This window comes from Chrysochloris asiatica, unplaced genomic scaffold (assembly GCF_000296735.1).
Source record: "Chrysochloris asiatica unplaced genomic scaffold, ChrAsi1.0 scaffold00041, whole genome shotgun sequence".
Classification (NCBI taxonomy): domain Eukaryota; kingdom Metazoa; phylum Chordata; class Mammalia; order Afrosoricida; family Chrysochloridae; genus Chrysochloris; species Chrysochloris asiatica.
In genome coordinates, this window is record NW_006408559.1 from 7,564,981 (window position 1) to 7,577,305 (window position 12,325).

At 46.8% G+C, this 12,325-nt stretch overlaps 1 protein-coding gene across 1 annotated transcript in view; it reads right to left on the reverse strand.

Annotated features, from left to right (window-relative positions):
• The window catches only part of SLC35B4 (solute carrier family 35 (UDP-xylose/UDP-N-acetylglucosamine transporter), member B4), a 34,594-nt gene that overhangs the window by 9,135 nt on the left and 13,134 nt on the right, over window positions 1-12,325 (reverse strand). The window contains exons 3-8 of the mRNA XM_006861147.1: window positions 11,030-11,132; window positions 9,040-9,089; window positions 4,005-4,086; window positions 3,734-3,794; window positions 1,948-2,057; window positions 203-278 (exon numbers count right to left, since the gene is read on the reverse strand). Coding sequence (XP_006861209.1) covers window positions 203-278; window positions 1,948-2,057; window positions 3,734-3,794; window positions 4,005-4,086; window positions 9,040-9,089; window positions 11,030-11,132 — 482 coding nt within the window. The remainder of the gene's footprint in view (window positions 1-202; window positions 279-1,947; window positions 2,058-3,733; window positions 3,795-4,004; window positions 4,087-9,039; window positions 9,090-11,029; window positions 11,133-12,325) is intronic.

Consider the following 12,325-nt stretch of genomic DNA (forward strand, 5'->3'; position numbering starts at 1 on the left):
GAAATACTGTTAACTGATGGTATGTGGAGGGGATTATAATCAATGTAATGAAACAAGGTATATGATTTGTTGAATGTAAAACTGATGCTATGCCCTATAAATTTTCACTCAATCCACAATAAAAACCTTAAAAAAAAAAGCAATGGTCAGGTCAAGATTCTGCCTCAAAAATGGTCATTCTCCCACATGACCCCAAACTCACCGGACTTATTGAACAGAACTGCATGGTTGTAAATGTCTGAGGCCAAGAAGATGAACCCAGGGAGAGGAAGGGCATGCTGTGGGAAGAAGTATTTTACACAAATTAAAAGGCAAACCCATTATAAACAGATCCGTTGTACAATGCCTGCAAGTTTGACGAGTTGTCAGACAAACAGAAAGTAAAGAAAGGTAGTTAGACTTAATATGTGAAATGTTGCCAGTGCCTCTGACCACCGGTACCCCTGGCACACTACCACAAAACAAAAACACACACAGTCAAATCCAAGCCATGCTGACCGCGTGTGTCTCAGGAGAGACGAATGCACCTTAGGGTCCTCATGGCTGTGACTTCTCAAAAGCAGATCACCGGCCTGTCTTCCGAGATTCCTTTCTGGGTGTGTGTGTGTGAACCACTGACCTCTCAGTTAACCCAGAGCTACTATAAAGGCCAGAATTACAGTTCTCACCCTTAGGGAGCGAAAATTGGAATTAGTGCACTCTCCTCAACAACAGGGATGGCACAGTTTAATGCATAGTCCTCCTGCCCAAAAGGATTCGCTACACTTCACTGTGTTTGACAAACGTTGGGCAAACATCGGATTAAACAAGTATGAAGTACACAAAAAGGCAGGTTTCTGGGTGTTTAGGAACTAGAAGGAAACGAGACTTTGAGGACAGATATGAGGTGGGGAGACAAGGAGGAGCAGAGTGAGGAATGAGAGGAAGCAATAGGCAGACGCATGGACGTACTTCAGACAAACCCCCAGCACCCCTGCCTCCACCACAGAGTCCACAGTTCCTTCACTGAGCAGTTACTATGTGCCCGGCCCTGAGCAGAGAGGGGCGGGGTGAACCAATGGGAATTCTCCCAGGTTCTTTACATCCCCAGAAGCACACTCTGGCTCCAATTAACTGTCTCAAATTGCTTGTTTGCAACTTCAGTACAAAGGTCAGGGAACAGGCCTCCCAGGGGAGGCAGAGGCTGGAGGAAACGACCTCACCCAGCCCTGGGGGCCTCCTGGTGACAGGCAGGTCCCCAGGCAGCAGTTCTAGAGCCCCAACCCCAAGAGGCTGAGACAGAGCTTCTGCTGTGAACCCATGGACGTGCCCCTGGTGGGCTCCCTCCTCTCACCACACCGCACTGAGCTTCACCCCCCATACTTTCCTAGCCCACTGCTTTGGAGCTTCCTTCCCTTCTGCAGGCTTCCATATCCGGGTGACCCCAACTTCATTGGAGTGAAGGCTCCATATCCCGAGGGGTTGTCCCTGCTTAACAGACATGTTGTCACCACGATGGTTGGGCACAGTCAACTCCTCTCGGGAACTGACTGGTGGGGTTGTCCCTGCTTAACAGACATGTTGTCACAGAATGGTTGGGCACAGTCAACTCCTCTAGGGAACTGTCTGGTGGCTCAGCGTGAACATGAACCAAGCAGCTACCATTGACTCATGGCACCCCCGGGTTGGCAATGGTGGATTTTTCAGAACTAAATCTTTAGCCTTCTGAGGCATCTGACTGGACTTGAACCTCCAGCCATTCAGTTGGCAGCCACAGCAAACTGAAGTGTTTGCACTGCCGCCCAACATTAACTCACTATTAAAAGTACTTCAGACTCTGGTCCCAAAGCAGTTTGCTGGTAGTAAACTGATCCTTCCACTACACGGGAGGGATGGTGCACTGCATTTGAAATGCCACAACACAACTTCAGTAATTTTCACCTTCCCCAGCTTCAAAAAGTTGCTTACGTTGTAAAACAGAGCCTCCTTGGGGTGTTTCCCAAATTGTTTGTACAGAGTTTCCTGGAATATGCCCATCCTTGCTGACGTCAGGAGAGCAAATGTTAGTGCCCCAATACCTAAAAAACAAACAACAGGTTACATGGCATCTGCATTTGCCCATTTCCAGAAATTTCCCCTAAAGAACAGCTATTTTTCTGAATTACACAGATACTATAAATCAAGTGTAGGGCATTTTACAAAGAAGTCATAAGAATCAGTCATCATGGTCCCGCCAGTTCTGTGTAGCTCTCTCTACAATGACGCACACACTTCACATGAGCATCAGATGGCATATGCAGTGGCTTCAAAAAGTTCAGGGAAAAATTCCAGTCTCTTTCCATTCCATTTTTCCACACTTTTTGAAGCCCCTCTCATATACAATTTCTTAGTTTGCTTTTCCCACTCTCTCTTTCTGGACTTTTCCTTCAAGTCATTACTTGTTTTGTTAAAAATTTTGTGGTTGAATACGAGTCTCTCATGTGGAGGTCAATTTCCTACAACGTGAGATGATTAGATGATTTCCCACAATTCCATCAATAAAATCCATGTACATACACCCTTGTGCATGGATCTTGAAACAACACGTTGATTATCTCCTTAGGATAAACGCTCCTAAGTGGACTTACGGAGTCAAAGGTTGGGAACAGTTCATAAACTCTGTACACCCCCTTCTGCCCCAGGATGGCTATATCCATTTCTACCCCCACAAGCTGCCTGGCAATGGCGGCCTCACAGCAACTTCAGCAGCAATGAGAATTACCATTTAATATCGTGCCCACGGTCCAAATCTGAATGGGGCTCAATCTGCATCTCTAGGGAGGTGGAGACCAAGACTACAGCGCATCGAGTCTCACCGCAGAAACTCTGTGTTCCTATTGTTTATAAATTTTTCTTACTGGGGATAGCTTTTTCCTAACAACTCACAAAAAGCTCTCTGAATGCTAAGAGTGGTGGTGGTGGCGGTGCTTATGTGCTGAGGAGTTGGTTCTGACTCCAAACTACCCTGCACACGGTTTCTGAGGCTGTTATGTTAATCTTTACGGGAACAGAAAGCCTCATCTTTCTCCGACCGAGCAATGGGTGGATTCGAAGTGTCGACTTGGTGGTTAACAGCCTAGTTCGTAACCTCTGTACCACAGAGCCCCTTATGCTAAGAACCACAACCTCAAAAGATAAGTTGCCAAGCCAGGAAACAAACTGAGCGCAGCTCATTCAGGCCCATTTTTCCTCCACGGAGTAAAGTCTCAACCTGTCACTGCATCACGTCTCTGGTCACACGTCGTGAGAACAGAGCTCTACAGCAGGGGATCCTAAGGAGCAGGCAGGTCTGGGAACACTGCCATACGGAACGGCAAACCTAAGAAGAAAATAAACTGAAGATTTGGGAATAGGTCCCTTGGAAACTTGAAGCGTCCTCTGCTCTAATGGACCTCAGGAGAGCAACTCATTGGTCAGCTCACAGACAAATGGATGGTCCCCAGACACTGCTCCCCAAGAGGGATAGGAAAGTGAGTGTGGACGCTCCTTTCGGCACCAGTGGCAATCGAGAGAGCAGGGCCTCGAGTGCGGACAATTTCTTTTTCTCATTTCTTGAACGGCTCTGAGTTTTTAGAGCTATGTGATCCCAGGAGGTCCTCTCCCCTGATATAATTTGCTTAGCCAAATCTTCTTGCCAAGAAACAGAAACCTTAGGAGAACACTCAGCCAACAGAAGCGCAGAGGCCGTGAGTTTGGTTGTAGCGAATGTACTTGCCTAGTAACCACCATGCAAATGCCTGGAATCCATCATTCTCCCTCACGCTGGTCTCCGAAGTCTAGGAGATAAGGAAAACCATGAGGTAGAGAGATACCAACAACCAGCAAGCTGCCCAGAGGTGAGGGAGATAGGACCTGCTGGCCGCCACTTGTCTAGGGAAGAGATGGGCTTCCTTGTGCCAAGTGGGCATCAGCATTTATGTCAATTCTAAGTACCTGGGCCCCCGCGGCCAGAAGGGCGCAGAAATGTTGTGTGAGCTGACTCTTACCACCTGCTTGGCTGACATGAAAGTGCAAGTGAATATCCCCACAGACACCAAGGCAATGGAGGCGTATTTGAAGACACTGTATCTGCCAACAGAAGAAAGAACAAAGTATCTCAGGTCAAGTGTCTAAACTTTATTTACAGTCAGATACTAAAACAGGACTCTCTGAATCCCTCCCCAGCACCCTTTACACTAAGGAGATCAACATGCTGATTTATGTCTAAACAACACACAATCCCAAGTGTCATTTCAAACAGTTTTCTGGCTTGTTTCATTCCAACAAAAACAGAAATAGACCAGACGTGACATTCCATTTTGTTCTCAAGTGTCCAAACCCAAGCCTGACCCAGATCTCTCGCAACTGAGATCTACTGTTTTTGTTGGTTTTACCCTGACTTTATGGGGCCCAACGCCAGGTCTTAGGTTATATCCTAAGGAAGAGGAAGAACAGAGCATCAGATATAAGTTGTTGTTGTTAAGCGCCGCTGAGTCAGTTTGGAATCATGGTGACCCTGTATAGGAATTCCAAGGAGTGGCTGGTAGGTTTGAACCACAGACCTTGTGGTTTAAACCAACCTGTGGCCCAGTGCTTTCTCCTATAGCACCACACCAGGACAAGTAGTGGGATTCAACTCAGAACAGGATTCAGTCACCCATTTTCCAGGGAGGGGATTATTTTTTCAAGTCTGAGACTGAAATTACTTCCATGTTGTTTTTGAAGAGTGCCATATATGGTGCAGTGAATTCATTCTCTAATGTCTCTTTCAGCCATGTTATCGTGAAGTGCCGTTGAGTCAGCTCCAACTCATAGCGACACTGCATAGGGTTTCCGAGGAGCAGTTCGGGGGTTTGAACTGCCAACCTTGTGTTTCACAGTCCAGTGCTGATCCTACAGCGCCACATCAGGAGTCCCTTTCAGTCCTAGTCTTTGCAAATTCCCACCAAATGGCATCTTCCTGATGGGGCTAGGGGAGAGGGGGTGGAGGAACATGCCGATGTGCCGGTTGTGGGTGGCTGTTAAAAACCGATTGATCAATGTTTCCATCCCGCAGGAAACAAAATGAACCACCTCAGATGCAGGAGGGGAGAATCTCCCTAGAATCAAAGTAGAGCTAGGAATGGAGCATGTCCTTTGGACCCAACACTGAACCTCCTTGACCCTGGGGCAGAAAGCTCGGACATCACAGCAGTGGCCGAAACAAGAGCCAGAGCACGAGGCGGAGCAGCGGCCTGCCCAGCCCATGGAGTGAGTGACCCTGAGGGACTCTGGGCAGGAGGTTTGCTTACAGACTGCGGAGCCTTACCTGGAGGAACTAGGTTTGCCGACCCACAGAATTAGAGCCGAGTGCCTTCAGGCTGAGGTTTATGGTGAAGTGGTGTGTCCTCAGGGCATTGATCAGAAGCCCTCAAGAGCTTTGCAAGAGTGCTGGATCAGGGAAGTGGCCAGGCCAAGGGGTAAGAGGGGCCTGCCTGTGGGCACAGCGGAGAAGAGGCTGTTCTTACTGGCGAACCTGCGCTGTAAGCATGTCTGAGGCTGAACTGTAACCTGTGAACTTCCCTAGTAAACTCATAACTGTGAAGATGGAGTCTGAGTTCTGAGTGGCCACTGCAGGGAATTATCGGACCCAGATGGAAGAAGAGAGTGCTGTGGGAGGCATGGTTGGTGACTGGATAAAGGGAGGGCCACTCCACACCGAGAGCAGCAGGCAGTCCTAACAGCAGCTCTTCACATCAACCAAATAGCATCCTTAGCATCTGAGACTAAGGTCACAGAGCAAAGGACCTCAGGCAAAAAGTAAAAATTAAACTCAAAAGGATTAGGCCAGTCACCCAAGGTTTTCTACTCAAATACTTTGTACTGTTCTGGACACAGCTTCTCATGAAAGGCCAACAGAACTAGCCAAGCAGCAGAGAAAGCAAAGTAGAGGGTCTAAGAGGACCACGCTGGAGGAGAGGCTGGGTGAGGACTTGGGCATTACTGAGGGCACAGCTACAAAGAAAGGATCTATGCAGACTGCTGAGGAGCCCTGCTGGCACAGTGGGGGAAGCCCTGGGGCTGCTAACTGAAAGGGTGTTCAAACCCACCAGCCACTCCACAGGAGAAAGATGAGGCTGTGAGCACCTGGAACGGTATACAGTCTCTGAAGCTCTATGGGGAAGGTCTGCTGCGGCCTAGAGCGTTGCTAAGAGTCGGTGGCACTGAGTCAACAGCAGTGGGTTTGGTTTGGGGGTTAGTCTGGAAAGTCAAAGATGAAGAGGTTTACAACTCAAGCCAAAACCAGAATGCAGGACACAGTGAAGGGGAACGGAGCTCTGGTCTTCCAATCGTGGACTAAAAAGCATACTGTGAATTACAGGGACTTCTACCCAAGACAAAGTTAGAAAGTTACTACGTCACTTCATTAGCTCACTAACTTCCAGAAGGTCTTGTTCTATGGGGGATGAACACTGAGATATGTCAAAAAGCCTTTGAGAGATTCAAGATGAAAGACCCCAAACAAGTTCTTAAGGGAAATTACGATACTGGAGAAAGACCCTGCATATTTGGGGTGAATATCAGATGATTCTTCTACAACATGTTCTTTTGTATCCCTGCTATAGAGCCAAGTCAAAGGCTGGAAGACCACAGGTAAGGCCCAGCGTGGTGATTTACTAACTACAATGCTACCAAGTAGCCCAATGCTCACTTAAACATAACAAATCTGCGTATCATAAACGGTGGTGGTGGTGGGCTGTGGAGTTGGTTCCGCCTCACAGCGACCCTGTATAGGGTCTCTAAGGCTGGAAATCTTTATGGGAGCAGAGAGTCTCCTCTTTCTCCCACGAAGAGGCCAGAGGATTTGAACTGCCAACCTTGCGGTTAGCAGCCCAACTCATAGCCTCATACACCACCAGGGCTCCTTAATATGATATATGAGGGGGTTTCCAAAAGTTTGTGACAAACCAATTCCATTATTGTTTAATTCCATGTTTCTACAGATTTTTGAAAGCTCCCTTTCGGGTATGCTTCAGTGCAGAGAAGCAGACGGAAGACATCAAAGACAAGTCAATTCTGAGGACTACCCCACCCTCAGGGTTAAGGGCCCACCCACGACCAGGAGAGGAGGCCTTTTGATGCCACAGCTGTTATTTATTAACTACAATCTAGGCCCTCACACTGAACTGATGGTGTGGTACCTCGAGTTTACTGGCTATGGCTAGTTTTCTAGCCCATGCCTTCTTAATTCCCACCAATTGACTGGGTGGGGCCATGCAAATAAGGTACACCGGACTCTAAGGCTGGGATCAGTTCGTTTTTTCCATCCAGTTAGGTTTAAAAGATGCCAACACAGAAGCAGGAACGGAAGATTCCGAGATCATCAATGAAGGAAGAGCATGAGTGGAGGGTGAGAGCCCTACTGGGAAAAGTGGTGAGGGCAGGGGCAGTGGTATGGAGAGACAGAGCAGCTGCGGGCTCTAGGCTCATAGAAGTCAAGGGGCCACAGGGCTGAGAAGCCAGACAAGAGGGAGGTGCGTCTGCGTGCGGCAGACAAGAGGCGTTCCTGACTGGAGAACTGCTGCGTCCTGAGTTGGTTTTGCTCCTGAGTTGCCTCCAGTTCATTTCCCTAATAAGCCCTATAACTGAATACTGTTATGAGTTCTGCGTGACCACTGCAGTGGATTACTGGACCCAGAAGTGAAGCAGAGAGTGCTGGGGGAGGGAGAGTTAGTTGGTGTCAGAATAAAGAAGGTTATAGGGTTAAAAAGCATGTCTGACTTCTGCTTCATAGGAATCAGCCCTCAGCTGAATGGAGTTTGATTCTCTTTCCCACCTGTGTGAAGTCAGGGGACATCAGACAGGGTCCCCACTTGGTTTAAGCAGACAGGCTACTTTCTAAGTTACTGCTGAGTTCCAGTATGTGGGCTGGGTATGGAAAACACAGAAAAGTTGGCATCAACTTGTACAGTTTGGGTCTTAATGGTGAGGGTCAACATCTCCTTAGAAAATTCTCAGATGTTACATGCACAGCCCTCCTCCTTGGCAGGGAGAGTGAGGCTCAAAAGGAAGGTGGAAGACACAGACTTTGAAAAAACACCCAAGGCACTTCTGATATTGCCCACCCTCCCCTGAGACAGGCACTGGCAACAAAATCACAAGGAACTGTTTTGAACCTCCCATCCCATCTTCTTGGCCATTTCAGTCTGAAACCTTCGACAGGATCACTATGAGTTGGAACCGACTCCGTGGCACCTAACAGCAACAAGTCCTAAGACAGCCGCCATCCCATCTTCTAGGCCACTGGGTCTTTACTGGGATGTCTCAGGGTTCTAGTGTTGCTGTAACAAAGGTGACAAGTGGCGGGCTCTAACAAACGAAACTGATTCTCTCACATCTGAGGAGGCTACAGGTCCAAGCTTGCGGTGCTGGTTCGAGGGAAGGCTGTCTCTGTCTGCTAGCTCTGGGAAGAGGTCCTCATCTCTCAGCCTCGGCTCCTGGGAGGTCTACATGCGGCCTGACTTCTGCTCTCTGATCAATGGCTCCGTCCCTTCTCTATCTCAAACGAAACGGACTCAAGACACACCGCATAGGAACCCGGCCTCATCAACACAGCAAAGACAACCCATTCTTGAAAGTCGACATCAATTGGCTTAGTAGGTTGTGGTTGTGGTTGTTAAGTGCCATCGAATCAGTTCTGACTTACAGTGACCCCGTGTAGGGTTTCCAAGGGGCGGCTGGTGGGTTTGGACCTTTTGGCTAGCAGTCCAGTGCTTATCCTACAGCACAACGCCAGGGCTCCAATAGCACTAATGATTCAGTGATGACATCAGCCCGTTAGTTCTATGCACAGGAAACCTTGCTCCAAAGTCACAGAGCACGACTTACCTAGTAATAGGCTAACTCAGAAATGTGCACAAATGCTCAGAAAGAGGACTAAGAAAAAAGATGGCCAAGAACAAATGTATCCCCACTGGAGGCGAAGGAATCCAGATGGGCAGCTAAGGGTGTTGCTTTAAGGATAGCATTCCTATACACAAAATACAGAAGTGCATTATTTACCTTTTCTTCAAAATGATAATTCCTAGAATCATGTTGGCAATCAGAGAACCCTGTGAAGGAGAGAAGGGAACAGAGTTAGTGCACGAGGGAAAGAAAGTCCCGTAATTCAAGGGGCACTGGGACAGGGACAGAAGCGGGAGGGGCAACAGGGGAGAGAGAAGGAGGCTCTGGTGAATAACGGGTAAAGCTCAGCGGCTCTTAAGCTAGCATGCTGCATCGCCACAAAATTCTATCACGTCAACGAATACATAAATGAGCATGGTGACTCTGCAAGATAAACCACAAAGTTGGTGGTTCGAGCCCACCAGTAGCTCCAAGGGACAAAGATGAGGTTGCTGAGTCTTTCTGCTCCCACAAAGATTTATAGCCTTGGAAACCCTATACAGGGTCACTATGAGTCAGAACTGACTCCATGGCACTTAACAACAACAAAGCAATAAATCCTTTTAAAGAAAACATTGAGAATAAACAAAACAAACAAACCCATTTTGCCATGGAGTCTATTCCAGCTCACAGTGCGACTACACGACAGAGCGCAACTGCCCCACAAGGTTTCCCAGACGGACAGACACATCTTTCTCCCAATGACCGAGCACTTTAACCACAGCACCACCAGGGCTCCTTGATAATGAGCATTTTTAAAAATCCTATTGTTGTGTGCCATCGAGTCACTTCCAACTCATAGCAACCCAGTATAGCGTTTTCCACAGAGCAGCTGGTGGGTTTGAACTGAACTGCTGACCTTGGGGTTCACAGTCCAGTGCGGGTCCCACAGCACCATCCCAGGAGTCCTAATGTTGAGACTAAAAGGGGTCAATCCTCACCTGGTCCTAGTGGAAGCCAGGACTAACAAACTAAGTGATATCTCAGACTCGCTTTTTGTCACAAATTCCTATCTAATGGTATGGCGCTGCCGGATTAGCACTGGACTACAAGATCAGCTTGCACTGCAAGGGTGGTGGTCCAAACCCACCAGTGGCTCCATGGAAACCCTATTCAGACTCGTGATGGGTTGGAACCGAAAGTGCTCTGACAACAGCAACAATTTGTCAGAGCTTTTTCCTAAGTGGCCTTCTTGCCCACCTTTCCCTAAGCCCAGCTGTAGTGAGAGAGGCATATGCGCAACTATCTATTCTCTGGAGGGTGTCTGCAAAGTAGCAAGTATCCTGTAAAGTCTAGGTAATCACTGCTTTGAATGTCTTCTTAGCCTTGGAAAGTCCCTTTGGGAACAGCATTCAATCTCAGCAGGACCTCGGACACAAAGTAATGTTGTTGCTGTTGTTAACTGCTAGTAAGTCATTCTGATTCAGCAACACTGACAGGGGTTCCAAGGAGACGCTGGTGGTTTTGAACCACTGTCCTTGTGGTTAGCAGTAAGTGCTTATCCTACAGCGCCACACCAGGACCCGAGTTTATCACACTTTCTGCATCCTTTGGGAATCCCGGACACATTTCCCTTCAAGTCTTTCCTGCCCTTCAGGAAGCGCTGTTCTCCTTTAGATACATGGCCAGCCGCCCTCATGAGACAGAGCAGAAGACTTCAACTGTGTGGGGGAATCCCACCTTCAACAAGAGGTTCCCCCTACTATTTCATCATCTCAAGCCTCTGTATACAGGGAATCAGAAAAGAAATGTACCTGCTTCATGTACTAGAAGCAAACAATGTTACGAAGATCACAAAAAGTGGTAAGTTAGACAAGATTAATAGCTAGTGTGAATAGAAAAATCAACTATCTGAAGGAAATTAAAGGTAAAATCTATTTCTAAGGGAAACGTTAATTTCCCTTTTAAAAATCATTCCTCAGAGATGAGACAAAAGGGATAAAAGCAACACCCCCACCCCAGTGCACACCACTCTTGTTCTGCCTGACTTTTCACATGAGCCAGCCTCAACGGTTACGCTGGACACCGAGTCTCACACCCTAAACCTTACTCGTTGCCAGGTCTGCCGACTCAGGGGTACTTTGAGGGGAACATCGGCGGCACTCACAGATCGAAATATCATATGCAGGGGCATGGCGATGTTGAGATTCAGGGCGTAGTTGTTCACCACACTGACGGTGAAGAACATGGTGACCATCACGATGTAGTACCTGCAGACAAGAGGATACCCTGTCACATAGAATCAACTACTTCCAGCAGAGAAGGAAGTACATTTCTGGCTAAAATTCACAGTATTTTGGTGATTTTGACTGTATTTGTGAACTGTCTCACTATGAGCACATGAACTCCCACACTGTTGTTAAGTGTTGTTGAGACGCATGGTGACCCCGAGTGACAGAGTGGAACTGCCGTGTAGGGTTAGCAGATTGTCAGCTCTTTCTTCCATGAAGCTGCTGGTGGCTTTGAACTTTTGAGTAGCAGAAGACGGCTTGACCCCTAGGCCACGTGGGCTCTTGGAAGTCCAACACTGAGTACAGACTAACATGGGAAACGTCTGGATTGTAATCGATGTTCAACCAAACATGATTTTGCTATTTTTAAATCTGGGTTTTTTAAGTGTTAACTAGTGGACATTACAGCTTTTTAAATGAACAGTTAATTTTTCTTAATGTACCAATTCTTTGTATTTAATTTTCATATACTTCAGAAATACCAAAAAATGGATTAATTCTCTTAAATACTCATAGACCCTCCTTATTCTTGTTTATATAATTAATTTTCACCATTCCTCCAAAAAGAATGTACCATGTTTTGAACCCAGCAATTGTTAAAACAATCCCATATCAGTAGGAACTGCCTGACTTATAAATATTTGTATTTAAAATCAGGGTGTTGTTATTTTATTTTGTTTGTGCTTTTTGGGTTTTTTGTTTTGAAGTTTAGAGGTCTAGAACTGAAAAGTTGATAACCCCAGAATATGCCTAAAAAACAGAAGCAGATGACCATATCTGCACAGGTCCAGAAACGAGATTAAACTGACTGAGGAAAATGAGCTGGAAGGAGACCTACACTCCATACTGAAAATGGGCAGGCTTTGGAAATGCCAGAGAAGGAATTCCTAAAAATGATTATAAAATGTATCAAAACACTATACAATGGAGTCGAGAAAAATAAGGAAGAAGTCAGGAAAGCGCTACAGGAATAATCAAATAAGATAAATACAGCATTGGAAACAATTCAAAACCTACAGAAACAGGTCCAAATGATGAATAATAGAATATCAGAAATCGACAATACACTGAAAGGGCAAAGGAGTAGAACTGAAGAGATAGAAGCCAGAACTAGTGAGCTAGAAGATAAATCTCTCAACACTACTAAGATAGAAGAGCAAACACAAAAAAGG